At 49.6% G+C, this 24,312-nt stretch overlaps 1 protein-coding gene and 1 pseudogene across 4 annotated transcripts in view; one reads left to right on the top strand and one right to left on the bottom strand.

Annotated features, from left to right (window-relative positions):
* Positions 1 to 24,312, top strand: part of clic2 (chloride intracellular channel 2) — a 74,248-nt gene that overhangs the window by 21,276 nt on the left and 28,660 nt on the right. For all 4 annotated transcript variants that reach the window (XM_038775626.1, XM_038775625.1, XM_038775624.1 and 1 more), the window contains 2 exons: positions 711 to 836; positions 15,252 to 15,358. In XM_038775626.1, the coding sequence (XP_038631554.1) occupies positions 711 to 836; positions 15,252 to 15,358 (233 nt within the window). The remainder of the gene's footprint in view (positions 1 to 710; positions 837 to 15,251; positions 15,359 to 24,312) is intronic.
* LOC119952523 lies at positions 16,057 to 16,192 on the bottom strand (annotated as a pseudogene).

Below are 24,312 nucleotides of genomic sequence, written 5' to 3'. Positions count from 1 at the left end.
GGCACTTAACCGCCTCATTGAATCTCTCCTTGACTCCTTTCAACTGGCGGCTTTCACAAGGCCCAGGAAATCTGTGACTCCCCGTTAAACCTGTAAAATAGGTTAAATGGGCCGCCTTCAACCACACTAAAATATTTAAATGACATCTCCTGGGGTCGTATCAGCTTCCCACGGTACCCACTCTACCTCCTTAAAAAACAGAGGTGGGCAGGTTTGGGTCAGGTTTCAGCTTTTTGAACATTTTCACAACTAATCTGGTCCTAATATACCCTCTTTTGGATTTAAAAATTCACCTCACCTTCATATTATTTCAACGGTAGCATTGTGGATAGCACAATCGCTTCACAGCTCCAGGGTCCTAGGTTTGATTCCAGCTTGGGTCACTGTCTGTGCGGAGTCTGCACATCCTCCCCGTGTGTGCTTGGGTTTCCTCCGGGTGCTCCGGTTTCCTCCCACAGTCCAAAGATGTGCAAGTTAGGTGGATTGGACATGATAAATTGCCCTTAGTGTCCAAAATTGCCCTTAGTGCTGGGTGGGGTTACTGGGTTATGGGGTTAGGGTGGAGGTGTTAACCTTGGGTAGGGTGCTCTTTCCAGGAGCCGGTGCAGACTCGATGGGCCGAATGGCCTCCTGCACTGTAAATTCTATGATAATCATGTTGGAATCATGTATTTCCATTATATTACTGACAACAGTTCTAATTCTCATAGGAGGCCTGAAGAATTGAAGGATCTGGCTCCGGGCACCAATCCTCCATTCCTTATCTTCAATGGAGAGCTGAAAACTGATTTCATCAAGATTGAAGAGTTTCTTGAGGAGTCACTTGCTCCACCCAGGTATAAAATATAGACCATCATAGAATTGTTGTTGTTACTACAATATAGTGACTTGAACTCATTTAGCTAGACCAATAAATTGCAAGTACAGTTCCCCCTCAATGGTTTGGGCTATGATTGAGGGGTGGAACATAGGGATACAAGTAGAGCAAATGACAAGAATGGAGACTAAAGGACAAATTTGTCAGGAAACAGTGGTCGTTTTAGCTAACCTATATTTGTATTTGTGGGTATTAGAAATAAGGCATAGCTTTAACTAAGTTTAAATTTTGTGGTTCTGTCATTGAAAGGGTTCATGACTACAGTTTGGTTCAGGTCCCTGTATGATAATGAGAGTTTATGACAGGAAAACAAACAGGGACTAACAGAAAACTAGTTTGTTGCTTAGCAAACGGGATTAATAACAGCAAACGGGATTATTATTTAAACAATAAAATATTAAAGCATGCTGCTGTGCAGAGAGACCTGGATGTGCTCGTGCATGAGTCACAGAAAGTTGGTTTACAGGTGCAACAGGTGATTTAAAAGGCAAATGGAATTTTGTCCTTCATTGCTAAAGGGATGGAGTTTAAGACTAGGGAGGTTATGCTGCAATTGTATAAGGTGTTAGTGAGGCCACACCTGGAGTATTGTGTTCAGTTCTGGTCTCCTTACTTGAGAAAGGATGTACTGGCACTGGAGGGTGTGCAGAGGAGATTCACGAGGTCAATCCCAGAGCTGAAGGGGTTGGATTACGAGGAGAGATTGAGTAGACTGGGACTGTACTCGTTGGAATTTAGAAGGATGAGGGGGGATCTTATAGAAACATATAAAATTCTGAAGGGAATCGATAGGATAGATGCGGGCAGGTTTTTTCCACTGGCGGATGAAAGCAGAACTTGGGGCATAGCCTCAAAATAAAGGGAAGTAGATTTAGGACTGAGTTTAGGAGGAATTTCTTCACCCAAAGGGTTGTGAATCTATGGAATTCCTTGCCCAGTGAAGCAGTTGAGGCGCCTTCATTAAATGTTTTTAAGATAAAGATAGATAGTTTTTTGAAGAATAAAGGGATTAAGGGTTATGTTGTTTGGGCTGGAAAGTGGAACTGAGTCCACAAAAGATCAGCCATGATCTCATTGAATGGCGGAGCAGGCTCGAGGGGCCAGATGGCCTACTCCTGCTCCTAGTTCTTATGTTCTTATGTTAACCAGGGATCACCCACGGTTAGAAAAGACTTTTGAGTTTGGTTTTAAGCCAGAACAAAGAGAAGCTGAACAGGACCAGGGAGCTGGAAAAAGCAACCTTCCCAAAAGAAAGTCCAGAAACCAGGGAGTTGGGACAAAAAGAATGTCTTAGGAACACAGTTAAAGGAACAAAGAACAATACGTTTAACAATGTCCTGTTCAGGAGAATTCAAGTAAAAAGCAGAGAAAATGCTCTGAATTGAAGAGACAGCTGCAAGAACCAGACTTAAAGTTGGTTGGCACAGAAACCAAATATCTGAAGTAAATCAACGGTTTGCTGGCATCTTAATGTAGCCTGTGAAGCAGTTGTGTTCTCTTGACATGACAGGGCACTTGAGAGATTGTGTGGAAGCTTGAATACAGAAAGGAGAGATTGAAATCCTGGAAGTGGATCCTTGGTGAAGGCATCCAAAAGGAAGTGTTGTTTGGGGAAAGATTCTAGACCATATTTTGTATGAGTGTGAAGTTTGGAACCACTCGTGTGAAAGTCAGCGTTCTAGTGAGACTAGTTGGCTCACAGTGTGACAAGTATCTGGGGGGTTTTGATGAGAAATCCACAGAAGTTCTATTGGGTGGCATCTGCCACTTATTTTCAGTGTGTGTCTGACCATAGTTGGCCTGTTGGTTTATATTTACTGTGTACTTACTGAGAACACTAGAGTATAAGATACCTTTTGTAATTGGTGTTAGAAATCTGTGCACATCTGTAAAAATGAAGGTGTAATGTATTATAGTTAATATTTTCTTGTTTAATAAATGTTTTAATCTTTTGTTAAATGTTAATCAACAGTCCTGCAATCTGGCTGCCCAGTAGTGGGTGGCACAGTAGCACAGTGGTTAGCACTGTTGCTTCACAGGGACCCAGGTTCGCTTTGGCTTTGGTCACTGTCTGTGCCGAGTCTGCACGTTGTCTGTGGGTTTCCTCCAGGTGCTCTGGTTTCCACCCACAAGGGCTGAAAGACGAGGGACTGAATTCTCCGATTTTCAGGTTATGTCCTGACGCTGGTGTGGGAACGGTGGCGATGTGGTGTGCAGCGTACTTTTGGAGAGGGCGGAGCACCGCGAAAGCGACGCCGTCCCCCGATTCCGTCTCAAACGGAGGTTCTCCGGCCAATAGCCCAATGCGATTTCGGAGTCGAAGACCGGAGAATCCCGCTCCTGCTGTTAGGTGAATTGGACATTCTGAATTCTTCCTCAATGTACCTGAACAGGCGCTGGTGTGTGGTGACGAGGGGATTTTCACAGTAGCTTCATTGCAATGTTAACGTATGCCTACTTGTGAAAACAATAAAGATTATTATTAGTAGTAGTAACATCAACTGGGATTGTAACAGAGAGCAGAGCAGTTAATGAAGGATAGGTTAAGTGGAAGTCAGTATTGAGTGGAGCCCACTTTCAGTCACCTGGAAAACGGGAGTGACAGAATCCAGAGTCTGGAGCCCAGCGAAGGGAATAGAGGTGATTATGGAGCTGAGAACAGAATGGAAATGTTCCTGGCTTTATTTAGCAAGGGGAACATGAGGTCATTTTTTGAATGACTTAACCTTTTTTATTGAAGTTTAACAACAGATTTTAAAAGGTAAAGATAATATGAAGTTTTTATAACTAAAGGGAGAAGAGTGGCACCATTAAACTAAATTGCTCTTCCAGGGAGCTGACACAGGCCTAATGGGCTGAATGGCCTCCCTCTGTACTGTAACTACTCAATAATTCTATAAAGATAGCGCGACAGGTCATTCACAAAATGTACCAGGAATTCCTTTTCCATCTGCATTTCCATTCAAGTCAGTATGATGGCATTTCCCCAAATTGTATTCTGGAATAGTCATCTACCAGGTTACTTACTTGGAGGCACACAAGTGCATTCAAAGATTGGTTATGCATACTACTGAAGCTTGTGATGAATATTCTTTATTATGGCCCAGATCTTTCAGCTCTGGCAAGGCGGAGGCTGGGCTGGTAGACATGCTACGGGACCCCTCGGAAAGCCTAACGCAATGATTAGGTGGGAATTGTCCAAAACATTTAAACTTCTAATTGGCAATACCCCTGCTCCCTGGGACCCTCCATAAAGGCCGCCAGCTCTGAGTTGGAGTCGGTGACATTGGACCGTTCCGATTACTGACGAGGATAGTTACTCAGGAAATGTTAGACAGGAAAAGACCTGAGCCAGAATTTTAAACTTGCCTCCTCTTGGCATGTTCTTAAGCAAAAGGTGGGGTGGAAGGCAGAAATTACATGGATGGGTTTCCCTCCGGGTTTCTGCCGTCCCTGAGGGCCACTTACGGGCCCTCTCCCACCCAGCCTCAATTTTCAGGGGAGCGGTTCAGGGAGGGAAGGTCGTTAAAAAACAAAGTTCGATCTTGCGCAGAGGTTCATGGGTTGGGGAGAGGGTGCACCCCCAGCAGAAACCCACTTCTGACTGGGAGCGCCTTCCCCTGAAGGCCCAGTGACCTCTGGATCTCCCTCTCCACCAAGCCTATCCCCTGAGACCTGACCGTCCCCCTCACGAGATTTCAGACAGTCCCCACCCTCTCAGCCCTGGGGCCCCTGCCACTTGCATTTGATAAGGTTCCCCATGGCAGGCTTATGCAGAAAGTAAGGAGGCATGGGATAGTGGGAAATTTGGCCAGTTGGATAACGAACTGGCTAACCGATAGAAGGGATCAGTTCTGGGTCCTCTGCTGTTTGTGATTTTTATTAATGACTTGGATGAGGGAGTAAAAGGGTGGGTCAGTAAATTTGCAGACAATACGAAGATTGGTAGTGTTGTGGATAGTGAGGAGGGCTGTTGTCGGCTGCAAAGAGACATAGATAGGATGCAGAGCTGGGCTGAGAAGTGGCAGATGGAGTTTAACCCTGAAAAGTGTGAGGTTGTCCATTTTGGAAGGACAAATATGAATGCGGAATACAGGGTTAACGGTAGGGTTCTTGGCAATGTGGAGGAGCAGACAGATCTTGGGGTCTATGTTCATAGATCTTTGAAAGTTGCCACTCAAGTGGATAGAGCTGTGAAGAAGGCCTATGGTGTGCTAGCGTTCATTAGCAGAGGGATTGAATTTAAGAGCAGTGAGGTTATGATGCAGCTGTACAAAACCTTGGTAAGGCCACATTTGGAGTACTGTGTGCAGTTCTGGTCACCTCATTTTAGGAAGGATGTGGAAGCTTTGGAAAAGGTGCAAAGGAGATTTACCAGGATGTTACCTGGAATGGAGAGTAGGTCTTACGAGGAAAGATTGAGGGTGCTCGGCCTTTTTTCATTAGAACGGAGAAGGATGAGGGGCGACTTGATAGAGGTTTATAAGATGATCAGGGAAATAGATAGGCAGTCAGAGACTTTTTCCCTGGGTGGAACACACCATTACAAGGGGACATAGATTTAACATAGAACAGTACAGCACAGAACAGGCCCTTCGGCCCTCGATGTTGTGCCGAGCAATGATCACCCTACTCAAACCCACGCATCCACCCTATACACGTAACCCAACAACCCCCCTTTAACCTTACTTTCCAGGACACTACGGGCAATCTAGCATGGCCAATCCACCTAACCCGCACATCTTTGGACTGTGGGAGGAAACCGGAGCACCCGGAGGAAACCCACGCACACACGGGGAGGACGTGCAGACTCCGCACAGACAGTGACCCAGCCGGGAATCGAACCTGGGACCCTGGAACTGTGAAGCATTTATGCCAACCACCATGCTACCGTGCTGCCCAAAGCCCATAAGGTTAATGGTAGAAGATATAGTGGGGATGTCAGAGGTAGGTTCTTTACCCAGAGAGTAGTGGGGGCATGGAATGCACTGCCTGTGGAAGTAGTTGAGTCGGAAACATTAGGGACCTTCAAGCGGCTATTGGATAGGTACATGGATTATGGTAGAATGATGGGGTGTAGATGAATTTGTTCTTGATCTAGGACAAAGGTTCGGCACAACATCGTGGGCCGAAGGGCCTGTTCTGTGCTGTATTTTTCTATGTTCTATGTTTACCTGTCCTCTGGATCCTGTGACTTTGTACCAGGTACATTCCTGCAATACCTCTTTTGTCCAACACAGTGCTGTGCCTGGAGAGCCTGGTGCACTGCCAGCCGATCTGATTGGCCAATAGCTTTCCAAGATGGGACTTTCTCTCGACTGGCATGCGGGGGGGGGGGGGGGGGGGGGGAGTCCTGCCTTATGCCAATCAACACTAGTTACAGCGTAATATGGCATTGGGAATGTTGGAGATGGTGAGGACGTGTTCCCTAAAAATATTCAAGCACTGGCCTAACACCTACGTAACTATATAACTGACACCCAAATCATGCACACTGACTCCCCCCAACTACCATCCGAACATCCCTGACTATCCCCCGACCACTGACTAATTCACTGACCCCTCGACCACCCCCAACCCAACCTGACCAGCCTCGCTTTAGCCAACCCAACTTCCCACTTACCTGACCCAACTATTTCCCGAGCTACCTATAGACTCTCACACCTGCCCCACTGCTACCCTATCCACCTACCACCCTACTCACTACTATCCTGCCATTTTAGCTAGCTGCCAATCTGCCCAGCTGCTACCTCATCCACTCCTTACCTCACCCACTTTAACAGCCCCCCCTACCCACACTACCCTCTTATCCACTTGTGTTAAACTCTTATCCTGTCTCCGTAGCTGTTTTCAAAGCAACTTTGAGACATTTAGACTTTTTACTTACCAGACTATGGCAACTGGTGCTGAAAGAAAGATGGTGTCATTTTCCCACGGGTTCTCTTTGTTCCCCCCTGTAAGATTTACGGCACTGGGTCGGATGTGAAGGTTCTCCATTGAAAGTCCGTCCTGAATTGTCAGTGGAAGAGTTGATCAGCGTTGAAAATAGGATTTTCAATCCTGCTCAGAAGATCTGGGCCATATGTTGGCTAAATATTTATATAGTGTATTTCCTGTCAAAAGCCTCAAAGGGCGGCACAGTGGCATACTGGTTAGCACTGTTGCTTCACAGCTCCAGGCTCCCAGGTTCGATTCCGCCTTGGGTCAGTCTGTGCGGAGTCTGCATGTTCTCCCCGTGTCTGAGTGGATTTCCTACGGGTGCTCCGGTTTCCTCCCACAATTCAAAGATGTGCAGTATGGTGGATTGGCCATGATAAATTGCCCTTAGTGTCAAAAAAAAAGTTAGGTGGGGTTACTGGGTTATGGGGAGAGGGTGGAGGTGTGGCCTTAAGTAGGGTGCTCTGTACAGGGGCTGGTTCAGACTCCGAATACGCCGAATGACCTTCTTCTGCACTGTAAATTCTGTGATTCTATTATTCTACGAATTGAATACAATGAAATGTAGCCATTGTTACTATGTAGACCATAGGTTTTACATCAGCTCTTCCTTCCACACATGTTAATGATCATCCTTTTGTGTTCTATTACATTTTGTTGGGCAGTGCTAGACCCTAAAACCAGTTTCTACAATGATATCAGTGTCGAGACGTGCTGTATCAGAAGCTAAGATAGGTAAAACTCAGCAGTGTGCCAATCTCCACACGGGCTCTAATCTCCTTAATAGTGTCACTTCAACAGATGAAGCGAGTGCAGTGACATGATGCTGCTCTTCATCGAGGACCTGGTGACTCACTGGTGCTGAATGCCATGTTTCATCCAAGTGATGAGATGGTCCTGTCACTGCCGCCAACATCTCAGTGCCAATCTGTCTGCTGTTCTCCACCTGCCTCCTCCATTTGGTATACATTGTTCTCCAGTCCTCTGAGGGATTGAACAAAGAACAAAGAACAATGCAGCATAGGAACAGGCCCAAGCCTGTATTGGTCATGATGCCAACCTTTGTGAAAATCCTCAGCGCTTCCTTGTGCCGTATCCCTCCATACCCATCCTATCCATGTGTTTGTCAAGGTGCCTTTTGAACGCCTTTGATGTATCTGCTTCCACAACCTCCCCTGGCAACGCGTTCCAGACACTCACCACCCTCTGCGTGAAAAAAACCTGCCTCGCACGTCTCCTCTAAACTTTGCCCCACAGATCTTAAACCTATGCCCCTGGTGACTGACCCTTCCACCTTGGGAAAGAGTACCTGCCCATCCACTCTATCCATGCCCCTCATAATCTATTCGGTCACCCCTCAACCTCCGTCTTTCCAATGAAAACAAACGAAGTCTATTCAGCCTCCACATAGCTAACACCCTCCAGACCAGGTAACATCCTGGTAAACCTCCTCTGCAACCTCTCCAATGCCTCCACATCCTTCTGATAGCGTGGCAACCAGAATTGTGCGCAATATTCCAAGTGCGGCCTTACCAAGGTTCTATACAACTATAGCATGACTTGCCAGTTTTATACTCGATGACCTGTCCAATGAAGGCACGCATTCCGTATGCTTTCTTGACTACCTTGTCCACTTGTGTTGCCACCTTCAAAGATCTGTGGACATGTATGCCCAGATCTCTCTGACTTTCTATATTTCTAAGAGACTGACGGAAGAGATAGACCCTTGCCCTGCGATGTATCTGTACTGGCTGCAGTACCGGACTTGTAGCCTGAAGGTGGTGAATCCCAATTCTCATGTGATAAATATAATTCAATAAAGCTGGTCATTTGTGGGCTGGCAGGAGGAAATTTACCATGGAAGTATCCGGATTATTATATAAGAAAAAACATGTTTATTAACATGCTTCAAGGAATGGAACTTTCCACTTTTAACTGATATGGCTTTGTGACTGCTGCCTCCTGGCAGGTGGCCTGACTCTTAATTCCACATGAAGTTGCCTCATGGGTGAGTTGAGTTACATCCGGCACTAGGTTCATTGTTACCCTTTTTACGGCAACCAGGGATGGACAATAAATATGACCTTGCCAACATCACTGTCACCTAAAGTCTGAAAATAAATAACCAAAAACACCAGGAAGTTTCAGTTTACGGGTTGCACCTTCTACGAATCCTAATCGGCCGAGTTCCCGACGGCGTGGTTCTAACCACCTATTGCCGGTCGGGACTCTCATGTGGCGTGGCGGACTCAGTTCGCGGCCGCCCTGGTGGGGGGCAGGTGGATCGGACACCGGAGGGGGGGGGGGGGAGTGCTTGTGTGCGGTCAGATCTTCGGGCGCGCGGCCAATTGGGGGGGGTCTACCATATTAATCTGCCTCCACGGTCCGAGTCCATCATGGCGCTCGCCGCGGCCGCTAAGGCCGCCACTCAAAACCGGAAGCGCGGGGGTCTGTATCCACAGCTAAAGCTGCATGAATTACCCTGGGTCACTGCTAGCCCCCTGAAAGGCATTGAATCGGCTCATCTTTTCAGCAGGAAACTCCAGAGTAAAACTCCAGTGTTTTTACTGCGGCGTGGGAATATAGCCCCAGTGTGGGAGAATCCAGCCCAATATCTGCTAAAACCAATGAGCAACCAAGATGGCCACTGAAGACAACTTGAAAGAAATGCTTGAATGATTTAACTAGATGATTTTGCGGTGTTTGCTTACTTGTAGTTTTTCGCTAATTTCTTTTGTTGCAAAAATATACTTTATTCAAAAAGTATCTGAAAGAACATTACAAACATTTCAAAATGGCCATCAGAGAAAGTGTTATTATATTCAAGTTTTCATGTTGGACTCTGAGCTGTTTCAGTACAGTCAAAGGAGCAGTGCAGACATTTCAAAATGGTCATTACAAAAAATGCAATGGAATATAAGTTGCCTACATAGATCAAGTTGCACTCTTCAATTTTGAAACATATTCACTGAATACATTCAGCATGACTCATACAGCCCACACTGGATGTTTGCTGGTAATATTTCTATATTTTTCCAACTGGTTGCAGCTAGATTGGCATTCACAGGCGATTTCAGCCTCATTCCAGACACATAGATGTCACCCACCTGTCAACCATACTTTGGGTGCGATTCAATGAAAAGGTTTCTAAGTGTGACAGGGAGCGGGAACTGCTGCGAGCTTTCTGGCCCTGTGCCTGGTGAGGCCTTCACCGCAACCCAACATTAATTGGTCCACTTAAGGAAGGCCCCGGGCTTCACACCGCAAATCATGGCTCGCCAGCCGATTTTCCAGGACCGTGCTCGCCAGCCCCCCACTAACAAGGTGGAGCAGCACGTAAGCTGCTCTTGCACAGCCAACCCCAGTCAGCTCGTAGCCATGGCCTCACGATTCGGGGATGCAGACCTGGGGAGGCTCCTAGTGGCCAGAAGGGATCCTGGAGAGTCAGCCACAGGGCAGCCAATGTCACCTGGGAAGATGTGGCAGTGGCCATCAGCTTGGGCAGCATCACCAGGAGGACCGACGCCCTGTGTCGCAAGAAGGTCACGCCCCACACCGGGCGGCATGGGTGAGTTGGCACCGAATCTCCCCTTCCACGGGAATGCGCCTGGCACTGCCCCCGCCCAGCACCATGCCGTGCCCTGGTCTACACACACCGCCCATGCAGCCCCCCCCCCAAATCTTTACTCCCCCCATGTGAACCATCCTCCCCACCCCAAGTCCCCTCCATCCCCGCCCCGCGGTGAACCACCCGTGCGGCTAACGATGCCCTCTCTGTGTTCTCGCAGGAGAAGTTGTACCACAACTGTCGGGAGAGGGCCAAGACGGGTGGTGGGGTGCCGGACATCAGGATTCTCATGAGCTTCAAGGAATGGGCATTGGAGGTTACATGGGTGACCGAGGACAGAGCGGTCACCGATGTGGAGGTCGGCGCAGTGGTGAGGATCCACCAGGCCCCACCCAGATGGACTGCCAAATGTGAATTGTCAATTCCATACAGAATGGCCCATCCTATCCACTGACCACAAGATATTTCTCCCACGAGACCTCCAGCCAACGGCGTCGGCCCATCTGAGATGCCCCTCCCCCAGAAGAGCTCCAAGATGCCACCATCGATGCATCACAGCTGTCATCCCCAGCCTCCACCAGCATGAGACAAGCACCTCGGTGGGCAATGGTATTGGTCAGGCATTTGGGGCACAACCTGCAGCCCCACACAGTTGCTGATGTACATCACGTGGAGGCACAAATACCCAGGGGCGGACAGCAGTCAGAGATCTTCTGGATCCAAGGACCCAGCTGCGTCCCAGTCAGATGCTGAGCCTCTGGACAAGATTTACCTGGAGCTGGTGCGGCCGTGATATTTCGAGGGGATGTCAGCTATTCTCCAGTAGGTCCATAGCCGATTGAAGGAGTGCCAGAGGCTACGGGTGCAGGTGATGCCGCCGGCAATGCGTGGCATCAAGGTCAACACTGCTAGGGTGACGACTGCAGTGGAGATCCTGGTGCACAACATCAGCAGCATGAGTGGAGGTGTCCAACGCGTGGCTCAGTAGGTGACGGCCATGGCTGAGGGTCTCGGTAGAATGTCTGACTCATTGGGGAACATGACCCAGCGATAGGGTGCATGATGAGGCACTGCAGAACATGTCCCAGTCACCGAAGAGCATGGTCAAGGGCGCGACACCATGGTGCAGATATTGGGGAGCCACCAGGGCTGGCAGAGTCAGATGGCGCAGGGGCAGATGGGCTCAAACAAGCTGCCCCTCCATCCTGAGGTGAATCCCAGTGCCCTATGGGCACCGAACAGGAGGATGGGCCCCTGGATGCCAGCCCGGACCCATCGTATGGAGTAGCGACGGTGGCCACCAGCTCTCCCAAGTTTCACCCCTCTGACGACATTGTGTCTTGCAGTCAGTACCCGGTACACCAGCGGCATGGAAGGGCATGTGTCGCTGGCAAGTGCGCCAGGGCCCTTCGGCCCCAGAGCTCACAGAGAACACCAGCCAGCAGCATCGAAGGCCATGGGACATGGTAAGCAGTTGGCTTACATCGAATGGGGAAACAGCTAGAGCAAGGAAGACTAGACTAGGAGCATGTTGAGGGCACAGAGGGGGAGGTAGGGTGGAGGTAGGGGGTAAGGGAGGGCGTGTGAGCTCGGGGCGGAGGGGTGGGAGAGGGGAGGGGGTGGTGGGGGGAGCTGGGTGGCACCATCGGGAGAGTGGGACAGTGGTGTACACTTGCGTGAGATACATTAAAAAACATTCACCGCAACCAGTAGGACGCCTCTGGCACTTTCTCCTGCAATGCAGGCTGACCACCAATCCCATGCCCATCTCCCAGACCTAGGGGTCCTGGGCCCCTCCCGGCCTATGTGAAGCAGGCAACGATGAGGACCTACCTGGCCCTCCAGGCTTTCTGGACCCTTGCCTATGCTGCAAGTCCACCAGCCTCTGGCTGGTCTTCTGGTTCCTCCCCAGGATTGTCCTCCAGCCCTTCCTAGTGCGGTGCCTCCTCGTCTTCATCCTCAGAGGTGGCCACATGTTCCTCTTGCTCCACCTCCAGCACATCGCCCTGCTGCTGTGCCAGGTTGTGGAGGACACAGCAGACCATATGAAAAAGGTTGACCCTCCGTGGGGTGTACTGCAGAGCAGTCGTGGCATCGGAACCGCATTTTCAGCAGTCCGATGCGCAGCTCAATGACCGACCAGATGGCCATATGTGCCTTATATCGGGTCTCCGCATCAGTCGATGGCCTCCGTACTGGTGTCATTAGCCAGGTCCTCGGTGGGTACACCCAAGAGCCAACCGACCATCGTGGTCCTCGAAGAGGCTGGGGATGTCTGACTGCACCAGGATGTAACTGTCGAGTACATTTCCTGGAAAGCATGCACACACGTCATGATCTTAAGGTGGTGGTTATACATGAGCTGGATGTTAAAGGAGTGGAACCCTTTCATGTTGATGTCAGGCACTCCTAGACAGGCCAGTGAGTGCCAGGTGACATGGGTGCTATCTATTAGCCCCTGGATCTGGGGCAACCCGCTGATTGCGGAGAATTCTGCCCGGGCATCTTGTTGGGCTTGGTCGTGCCGGCGTTTATATAGTCAGCTGGCTGGGCAAACAGGGCACACGTAACAGGTCAGGTGAACCTGTGGGCTGTAGCTTGTGAAATTTCACACAAGTCCCTGCTTGAGCCCCAGAATGATCCTGAGGCATAAAAGTTCAGGGCTTCAGTAACCTTCACAGCCATCAAGAGCAGGTGTCCTCCTCTTCCACGGGGTGCCAAGTCCGCAATAACATGGCACAAATGCCGCACCATCTACTTGTTGAGGCGGAACGTTCTGCGGCACATGCTGTCCGTCATTTGCTTGTAAGACCAGCGGCGCTTGTACACCTTGAGCCGTGATGGGCCTCCCCCTCTGGGTCTCACCCTGGCCTGATTGGATTGGATTTGTTTATTGTCACGTGTACCGAGGTCCAGTGAAAAGTATTTTTCTGAGAGCAGCTCAACAGATCATTAAGTACATGGGAAGAAAAGAGAATAAAAGAAAATACATAATAGGTCAACACAAGGTATACAATATAACTACATAAGCACTGGCATCAGATGAAGCATACAGGGTGTAATGTTAATGAGGTCAGTCCATAAGAGGGTCATTTAGGAGTCGTAACAGCGGGGAAGAAGCTGTTTTTGAGTCTGTTCATGTGTGTTCCCAGACGTCGGTATCTCCTGCCTGATGGAAGAAGTTGGAAGAGTGAGTAAGCCGGGTGGGAGGGGGGTCTTTGATTTTGCTACCCGCTTTCCCCGGGCAGTGGGAGATGTAGATGGAGTCAATGGATGGGAAGCAGGTTTGTGTGATGGACTGGGCGGTGTTCATGACTCTCTGAAGTTTCTTGCGGGAGGACGGGTCCTCACGGTGTGGGACCCCGCCCCACACATGGGCTGCCGCCTCGGGTCTCTACTAGCAGCACCACTAGCGGAAGTTCAGCGGGCTCCAGAATATCGTCGATATCGTTCGATATCTGTAAGTAATTGGTAGAGGTGTGAGACTGACAACCAGCGATGCCCTCCAACCCGAGACCTTCCTGTCCCCTATTTCCCCCCCCCCCCCCCCCGGCTTACCCAGCCTACGCACACCTGGTCGCAGCAGGGGCCCCTGCTTACCGGTTCCCACAACCTGAATCCCAGATACCAGCACATAACGTTACCTGGGCTAGGCTCAAGTCCCCTCCCTGTTGCACTCACCCAGCCTCCACACCCAGCCTCTGGCCACAAACATGTCCCCAGGGCTGGGGCCCGTCGCATGGGTGTTCAGATGTTGGCTGCTGTGGCCGTGGTGTTGCCTTCCACATTGATTGGGTGTTGGGAGGGGGCGAGCTGTCAGCCACTGGATTGGGGGAGGGGGTTTATGAATTGAAGTGTGGCAGGTGGGGCTAATGCCAGGAGAGAGGTGGTAACTTCCCCTTAGGCTCGTAGGAGGTCGTTCATCTTCTTCCTACATTGGTCAGGCTCCTCCTGGTCACATTGCCTGTACTCACTGCCTCCCAGGCAGCATTGCTGACCCAGCTGCTGGTTCTCCGGTCCCCCTGGGGGAACAGGGAGTCCAACTCACATCGACGACCCCACCCTTCAATTCATAAACCCCTGCCCTAATCCGCTGGCTGACACCTCGCACCCTCTAGATCTTCAAGCTTATTCCGCAAAACCCTCTGGCACCCACCAGCACAACCTCTTCATGTCCAGGTGAGGTGCCCACACATACCACCTGCTATAGATCCCTTGATCCATCAAGCGTGCGGCCCACTGTGCCCTCTCTTTGTCCCTATTGGAGAAGATAGCCCATAATAAGAGGCAAAGGGCAAAGATGGTGTCTAGAAGCCTGGCCAGGTTGGCATCCCCACAGCAAGGAGCAGGTCTGCACACTGCCATCCTCTGGTCTTGACTGGGAGAGTACTGAGGGGGACATTTAAAAGTTGCTCCCCCTTGTTAGGGGCGAGCAGCTGAGGCGCAAGTCTGGCGAATCAGGTGGCGGTGGAGCCAGGCATGTAGAGATCCAAGTGGGGGGCTCATTTTTTGCACTAAGTCCGCGTGAATGCAGGTTGTGACCGTGCCATTCGAGCCAACAGGAGCACCCCGCCAACCTTGCCCAAAATGGCATTTTGTCATTTTACGGGTGAGTCACACCCCTGTCTCTTGTTCTAAATGTTAATACAGATTGTAAGTAGCTGAGACTTCCTGAACAAGCAGTGCAATCATTTATGGATTTGATTCCTGGGTGAATGGAAAAATAAAAATTGGGACTCAGATCCATGTTATAAATTGAATATGTTCTTTGGAACTCTAGAATGTTCTTATTAAACTGTGGCCTGAATGTTTTGCATAAAATTGATGCGCATACACAGAAGAGAGTTCATGCTATCGTCTTTCCATCAGATACCCGCACCTCACTCCACGACAGCCGGAATCTTACGCTGCTGGCAGTGACATCTTTGCCAAATTCTCAGCATACATCAAGAACACAAGTAAAGAAGCCAATGAAAGTAAGTTCTGCTACCACACTGAATTATTTGTAAACTCTCCAATCTGTGTTTACAGACAGGGTGAAAAGTGACTTAAATTAGTCATTGTGGTTTGCTTAATCTATATAAATTAATTTCTGTGATCCTATGCTTTATTTTCCTTTTCCTGGCCCCAAAAGAGGGTGCGATTCAATGGGAAGAAGGGTGTTTCTCAGTGCTTGTAACACCGGGAACGACCCCGTCACCAAGTGAGATTCTGTTTTTTTATAGGCCTCACCAAGGACGCACTTACCTTTATTTTCTGCATGAAGTGATCAAGGTGCCATTTCTAAATGCTGCCCCGATACCCCCAATCCCCCCACCGTGGCCTCCGTACTCCCCTTCCCAATGCCCCAATTTAAATGTTATGGGGATCCTCCAGCCCCCCCTCACCCCGCCTCTAAGGGCAGGGCACCCTCCGGGCCTGATCCCTGGTAGTGCTATCTGGGCACCCTGGCAGTGCTACCTGGGCACCCTAGCGGTGTCAGGGTGCCTGGTAGCACTGTCAATGTGCCAGACTGGCAGTGCCAATGTGCCCAGGTGGCAGCAGCAATGCTAGGGTACCACCCTGCCCAGAGTCCGACCATCCTAGGGCCTTTCAATGCGTGGGAGACCTCCCCAGGTTCCGTTACGCCTGGTCCACGTTCGTGTGACCCAGTACGAAACGGCGTCATGGTGAGGACTCCACAAATTCTGCAGTCGAGTACCCCGCATTTGGGGACATCGTAGGTGTCAGCACACCGAAATACAATGTGCTAGCCTCACTCTGGGAGAACCACCTTCTTGATCTTGGTTTCACCCCTGCCAAGTGAGTGGCCTGAATGTTTTGCATAAAATTGAGTTCGCGCGAGGCTTCCCAAAGTGTCGCAAATCTCGGGAGAGGCCTCTCGCGGGATTTAACGACCTCGTCGAGTTCCGAGTCAAGAGCGACGAGGCCTTTCGATTGGGTCCAGAGTGCCATTAATTTGCATCAATGGAACTGAAAACCTATTCCATTTAGAATCAATCAATTCAAAGATTAGCAAACTTGTGTAATAATAAAAGAAGATATCAAGTTTATGACCTCAAACATCAACACCTGCATACCTTGAAGGAATGGTATTCTGAGAAGTTGGAAGGAGTTATAGGAGAGGTAAATTTTCAGTAACCATGGGCGGGATTCTCTCAGCCCACACCGGTTCGGGGAATCGCTGGGCAGGGCATGATTCGCGCGACGACGCCCCGACGCCGGTCCTCCGATTCTCCGGTCACCGGAGAATCGCCGCAGCGCCGGTCGGGCTACGTGGCCCCCTGCCAATTCTCCACCGGGATGGGCCGGGTGGCCACCAAAAAAGCCGAAGTCCCACCAGCACTGATATCACATCTGGTCTTACCCGGGGGGGGGACAACGGCGTCCATCCTGTCGGAGTCGGCCTGGTGGGAGGAGGGTGGGATTCGACCCCGGGTGGGGGGGGGGGGCCTCCACTGTGGCCTGACCCACGATCGGGGCCTACCTATCGGCGGGCCGGCCTCTCCTGGTGGGGGGCCTCCTTTGCTCCGCGCTAGCCCCTGTAGCCCTATGCCATGTTGCGTCGGGGCCAGCGCGGAGAAGGAAGCTACCGCGCATACACGCCGGCTGCAGTGCGCATGCGCAGACCCGTGGCGCCCATTTGACGCCGGTATCGGCAACTGGAGAGGCGTGTGTCGCCCCAGTGCCATGCTGGCCTCCTGTAGGGCAGAGGATTGCTACACTTAGCAGTCCGATAACGCCGTGGTTAAACTGTCCAGTTTTTACGACGGCGTCAACACTCTGCCGTCAGAAAGGAGAATCCCGCCCCATATTATTGATAGTAAAATAAGAACCATAGGAACAGGAGGGCAATCAGTCCCTCTAATCTCTCTGTCTTTCAGCTTGGTCATGACTGATGTGTATCGTAACTCCATCTACCAGCCTTAGATGTATATTCCTTAATACCTTTGGCTAGCAAAAATATATTAAAGTTATCAATTGAGATAGCATCTATTGCTTTTTGTGGGAATTTATATAGTTTGATGGTGCTCATTTGTCAACACACAGAGACACACACACAAACATATACACCACCCACACACGTGTACGCCTAATGTGCAAACACACACCGCACACGTGCACATACACACGCAAACACACACACATGAAAACACATGTAAATAAACACAAACATGTAGACACACACAGACCACACATATAGACACACCACATATACATAAACATACAGTCACATCACACATAAATGTGATGACACACACATGCGCGCACACATGCAAACACAAACACACACTACACATACAGACACACCACACATACATAAACACACAGACAACGCACATAAATGTATACAAAAATACACACACACATACATACACACATGACTGTATTATACGCTCTCAAATTGGGAGCATTCACCACTTGGCCGAGCAGAACTGGTGTGATGATGTTATGAACGGCCTCATCACACCAGTTCCCAATAAAAGGACAACCAGGATGGTCAAAATATTGGGAATCCGCCTGCATTATTCAAATATCAACTGAAAACGTTATTAAGGCAATTAACTACCTTTCTCACTGCAATAAGCCGGTCAGAAGGCAATAATAATCTCCAGGGTGAGATTCACAACAGGTGAGGAATAGTTTTTTCATGGTCTAGTTTGTTTCGATGGTTTTGTTTATTTGTATGTGTTTGTGTGCGCATATGTGTTTGCTTGGGCATGTGTGTGCACACATGTGTGTTTGCATGTGCGTTTGCACATGTGTGTGTGCGTGTGTGAGTGAGTGTGTGTGTAACTGAGACCGGAGTCTCGACTTTACAGTTCAAACTCCATTGGCTGCAGAGACTGCTCATTTGGGGTTGACAGAGGCATCGTGTGGACATTTTTCATGAGGAGGATTCTCCTCTGATTCAGAGGGTTCTCTTGATTGTATATTTTCCCGTCCTTTACCCGGGGTGAGTGGTGAAAATTATCTGAGACAGCTGGAGATTGTGGACTCAGTTGGAAACACAACGGCAGTGAGTTGGAGAGAAGGGAGAGAGGAGGAACTGGGAGAAGGTTGAGTGGAAGTAAGGGAACACAAGGAGGCTCAGTGTGTTGTGGTTCCTCACACAGGGGCACAGAGCAGCACCAGAACCCGGAAGGTCAGGAGGAGCCTAAAAACCCTTTGCAGAGGCACAGATTCACTTATGCCGCCCCAAGTGTACACAGGCAGAGATTTAATTGCCTGCAACTGAGCAAGGCTCGGTGTAGGAAAAGATTCAACCTTTCAAGAGTGAACAGGGCAGCACTTTGGGTGATACTGTCAGAGAAAATAACATCCTTGGGGGTCACCCGATGCCTGTCGCATTGAAGGGGACAGTGCCACTGAACTTCTTTGACAGATTAATTCCAGGCAGCTGGCAGTGATCTTAGTGGGATAATGCAGCCTGCTTTACACCACCGCATCAAGGTGTTCACAAATGCAATATTCCGAAGGAATTCCATCTCCCTCATGCAGGATGTCCAAAGCCAGATGGTTAGCGACCAATAATTTGCAGCCATTATGGGTTTCTCAAGGGTACAGGGAGCCATCGTCTGCACACCCGTAGCCACTAAGGCTCTGCCGGGACAGTCTAAAACTTTCATCAATAGAAAGGGTTTCCACTTGATCAATGTGCAGTTGGCATGTGACCACAATCGATGGGTCATGCAGGTTTGTGCCAGATACCTGGGCAGCAGTCACAATGCATATATTCTAGAGAACACACAGATTTCTGACTTTTTCATTGGCTCGGATGCATTGTAGGGATGGTTACTAGGTGATAAGGATTATCCATTCAAACCATGGCCAATGATATCGGTGAGGGTGCCAACATCTGATGTAGAGGGGAAGTACAAGAGCCATGCCAGCGTCAGAGTCATAGTGGAGCAAACTAACGGCCTCCTAAAAATGCTCCTCCGATACGTGGACAGATCTGGTGATGCACATCATCGTGTCTGTCCCTGATGGTTGTGGTTTTTCTGTGAACTCCATAACATTGCCGGACCAAGAAAAGATGTATTAGAGGATGATGACAGGCCAGATTGGGGTGAATCCTCTGTGTTTTACAGTAATGATGTCCCTGGTCATGATTGAGTCTATGGCCATGAGAATAGGGGTGCATTAAAGATTTTTGCACCACAGCTACAAAATGAGTTTAGCGAAATCTCACCTGTCGTTTTCTCAGGTGCTGTGAGAGAGCCCTGTGGTCCTTATATCCAAACATTCTCCATCACCTCACAAAAGACCACAATTCCTTCTGCCCTCCCTTAACCTTTGATTTCTTCCCTCAACCTTCAGACATCTGGGGCGAAATTCTCCGACCCCCACGACGGGTCGGAGAATAGCGGGAGGGCCTTCCCGACATTTTTCCCGCCCTCCCGCTATTCTCCCCCACCCCCCGCCCAACTCCCGACCCGAATCGCTGCCGCCGTTTTTTTACGGCCGGCAGCGATTCACAGCTGTTCGATGGGCCGAAGTCCCAGCCCTTTACGCCGTTTTTACGAACGGCAAACACACCTGGTCTGGCCGTTCGTAAAAACGGTGTCACAAACTCGCTTTTCATAACCATGGCACCGATTGGCACGGCAGTACCACGGCCGTGCCAAGGGTGCCATGGGCCCGCGATCAGTGGGCACCGATCGCGGGCAGCGGGCCCGATGCCCGCGCACTCTTTCTCCTTCCGCCGCCCCGCAGTATCCATTCGCGGGGCGGCTGAGGGGCAACCCGGCCCGCGCATGCGCGGGTTTCGCGCAAATACGCGATGACGTCATCCGCGTCAGCCGACACTAACTCCGGCAAGCGGGCTTAACGATATTCGTTAAGCCTGTCATGCCGGAGCCTACGGCGTCGGGCTGCTAGCCCCGACCGGGGACCAGAATCGGTTCCCGGTCGGGAAGGGGCGCGCTGGCGTCAAACCCGCCCGGGTTTGACGCCAGCTTTACGATTTCTCCCGTTTTGGGAGAATCGCGCCCCTGAAGTTGCTGTTTGGTCTATAAGAAGGTGAATTTTGAATCAGCTTTAAACAAGGTTCTACTTGGACTTACTTGCAGCTGGAGCTTGTTAATTAGTTAATTGCATTAGGCCAGTTTTCAGAAGCTAGAGTCACAGTATAAATAGGAGCTAGTTACAGTGCAGACTTTGTTTGCACTGAGTGCTGAGCTTGTGGCATTTGAGTGCTACAGTGAGAGTTTGGTGACTGAGGGAGTGCTGAGCTTGTGGCATTTGAGTGCTACAGTGAGAGTTTGGTGACTGAGGGAGTGCTGAGCTTGTGGCATTTGAGTGCTACAGTGAGAGTTTGGTGACTGAGGGAGTGCTGTGCTTGTGGCATTTGAGTGCTACAGTGAGAGTGGTGACTGAGGGAGTTAGGTGAGGAGGGAGTAAGGTGCTCCTTACATTTCATTTCCTATATTTATCAAAGAGCGTGAAGGGAGCCAGGAGTTTAGAGTACAGCTGACTGGAAGCAGAGTCGGAGGGCGGAGGTCCAGTTGGTCCACGGGGCAGCTAATTTTGTAAAGTAAGAGGGGATGGAGGCTAGGGCAGTTGCATGCTCCTCCTGTAGGATGTGGGTGGTGAGGGATACCACTGGTGTCCCCGCTGACTATACCTGCGGGAAATGCACCCAACTCCAGCTCCTCAGAGACCGTGTTAAGGTACTGGAGCTGGAGCTGGATGAACTTCGGATCATCCGGGAGGCAGAGGGGGTTATAGAGAAGAGTTACAGGGAGGTAGCCACACCAAAGGTACTGGACAAGAGTAGCTGGGTTACAGTCAGGGGAAAGAAAACTAACAGGCAGACAGTGCAGGGATCCCTCGTGGCCGTTCCACTTCAAAACAAGTATACCGTTTTGGATGCTGTTGGGGGGTATGACCTACCGGGGGAAGGCCCCAGCGGCCAGGTCTCTGGCACTGAGTCTGGCTCTGGGGCTCAGAAGGGAAGGGGGGAGCATAGAAAAGCAATAGTAATAGGAGATTCAATGGTTAGGGGAATAGATAGGAGATTCTATGGTCGCGAGCGAGACTCCCGAAAGGTATGTTGCCTCCCGGGTGCCAGGGCCAGGGATGTCTCTGATCGTGTCTTCAGGATCCTGAAGGGGGAGGGTGAGCAGCCAGAAGTCGTGGTGCACATTGGTACCAACGATGTAGGTAGGAAAAAGGGTATGGAGGTAATAAACAAGTTTAGGGAGTTAGGCTGGAAGTTAAAGGCCAGGACAGACAGAGTTGTCATCTCTGGTTTGTTGCCGGTGCCACGTGATAGCGAGGCTAGGAATAGGGAGAGAGTGCAGTTGAACACGTGGCTGCAGGAATGGTGTAGGAGGGAGGGCTTCAGGTATTTGGATAATTGGAGCGCATTCTGGGGAAGGTGGGACCTGTACAAGCAGGACGGGTTGCATCTGAACCAGAGGGGCACCAATATCCTGGGGGGGAGGTTTTCTAGTACTCTTCGGGAGGGTTTAAACTAATTTGGCAGGGGAATGGGAACCGGATCTGTAGTCCAGCAACTAAGGTAGACGATAGTCAGGACGCCAAAGCACATAGTGATGCAGTGGGGAAGGTAACAATGACAAAGGAGAGTACTTGCAGGCAAGGAGATGGGTTGAAGTGTGTATACTTTAATGCAAGAAGCATCAGGAATAAGGTGGGTGAACTTAATGCATGGATCGGTACTTGGGACTACGATGTGGTGGCCATCACAGAAACTTGGATAGAAGAGGGGCAGAAATGGTTGTTGGAGGTCCCTGGTTATAGATGTTTCAACAAGATTAGGGAGGATGGTAAAAGAGGTGTGGGGGTGGCATTGTTAATTAGAGATAGTATAACAGCTGCAGAAAGGCAGTTCGAGGGGGATCTGCCTACTGAGATAATATGGGTTGAAGTTAGAAATAGGAAAGGAGCAGTCACCTTGTTGGGAGTTTTCTATAGGCCCCCCAACAGCAGCAGAGATGTGGAGGAACAGATTGGGAAACAGATTTTGGAAAGGTGCAGAAGTCACAGGGTAGTAGTCATGGGCGACTTCAACTTCCCAAACATTGAGTGGAAACTTTAGATCAAATAGTTTGGATGGGGTAGTGTTTGTGCAGTGTGTCCAGGAAGCTTTTCTAACACAGTATGTAGATTGTCCGACCAGAGGGGAGGCCATATTGGATTTAGTACTTGGTAATGAACCAGGGCAGGTGATAGATTTGTTAGTGGGGGAGCATTTTGGAGGTAGTGACCACAATTCTGTGACTTTCACTTTAGTAATGGAGAGGGATAGGTGTGAGCAACAGGGCAAGGTTTATAATTGGGGGAAGGGTAAATACAATGCTGTCAGACAAGAATTGAAGTGCAGAAGTTGGGAACATAGGCTGTCAGGGAAGGACACAAGTGAAATGTGGAACTTGTTCAAGGAACAGGTACTGCGTGTCTTTGATATGTATGTCCCTGTCAGGCAGGGAAGAGATGGTCAAGTGAGGGAACCATGGTTGACAAGAGAGGTTGAATGTCTTGTTAAGAGGAAGAAGGAGACTTATGTAAGGCTGAGGAAACAAGGTTCAGACAGGGCGCTGGAGGGATACAAGATAGCCAGGAGGGAACTGAAGAAAGGGATTAGGAGAGCTAAGAGAGGGCATGAAAAATCTTTGGCGGGTAGGATCAAGGAAAACCCCAAGGCCTTTTACACATATGTGAGAAATAGGAGAATGACTAGAGCGAGGGTAGGTCCGATTAAGGACAGTAGCGGGAGATTGTGTATTGAGTCTGAAGAGATAGGAGAGGTCTTGAACAAGTATTTTTCTTCAGTATTTACAAACGAGAGGGGCCATATTTTTGGAGAGGACAGCGTGAAGCAGACTGATAAGCTTGAGGAGATACTTGTCAGGAAGGAAGATGTGTTGCGCGTTTTGAAAAGCTTGAGGATAGACAAGTCCCCCGGGCCTGACGGGATATATCCAAGGATTCTATGGGAAGCAAGAAATGAAATTGCAGAGCCGTTGGCAATGATCTTTTCATCCTCGCTGTCAACAGGGGTGGTACCAGAGGATTGGAGAGTGGCGAATGTCGTGCCCCTGTTCAAAAAAGGGAATAGGGATAACCCTGGGAATTACAGGCCAGTTAGTCTTACTTCGGTGGTAGGCAAAGTAATGGAAAGGGTACTGAGGGATAGGATTTCTGAGCATCTGGAAAGGCATTGCTTGATTAGGGATAGTCAGCACGGATTTGTGAGGGGTACGTCTTGCCTTACAAGTCTTATTGAATTCTTTGAGGAGGTGACCAAGCATGTGGATGAAGGTAAAGCAGTGGATGTAGTGTACATGGATTTTAGTAAGGCATTTGATAAGGTTCCCCATGGTAGGCTTATGCAGAAAGTAAGGAGGCATGGGATAGTGGAAAATTTGGCCAGTTGGATAACAAACTGGCTAACCGATAGAAGACAGAGAGTTGTGGTGGATGGCAAATATTCAGCCTGGAGCCCAGTTATCAGTGGCGTACCGCAGGGATCAGTTCTGGGTCCTCTGCTGTTTGTGATTTTCATTAACGACTTGGATGAGGGAGTTGAAGGGTGGGTCAGTAAATTTGCAGATGATACGAAGATTGGTGGAGTTGTGGATAGTGAGGAGGGCTGTTGTCGGCTTCAAAGAGACATAGATAGAATGCAGAGCTGGGCTGAGAAGTGGCAGATGGAGTTTAACCCTGACAAGTGTGAGGTTGTCCATTTTGGAAGGACAAATCTGAATGCGGAATACAGGGTTAATGGTAGGGTTCTTGGCAATGTGGAGGAGCAGAGAGATCTTGGGGTCTATGTTCATAGTTCTTTGAAAGTTGCCACTCAAGTGGATAGAGCTGTGAAGAAGGCCTATGGTGTGCTAGCGTTCATTAGCAGAGGGATTGAATTTAAGAGCCGTGAGGTGATGATGCAGCTGTAAAA

The sequence above is a fragment of the Scyliorhinus canicula genome, chromosome 17, assembly GCF_902713615.1.
Source record: "Scyliorhinus canicula chromosome 17, sScyCan1.1, whole genome shotgun sequence".
Classification (NCBI taxonomy): domain Eukaryota; kingdom Metazoa; phylum Chordata; class Chondrichthyes; order Carcharhiniformes; family Scyliorhinidae; genus Scyliorhinus; species Scyliorhinus canicula.
Note: the sequence above shows the minus strand (reverse complement) of the source record. Positions and strands in the feature narration are given on the sequence as shown.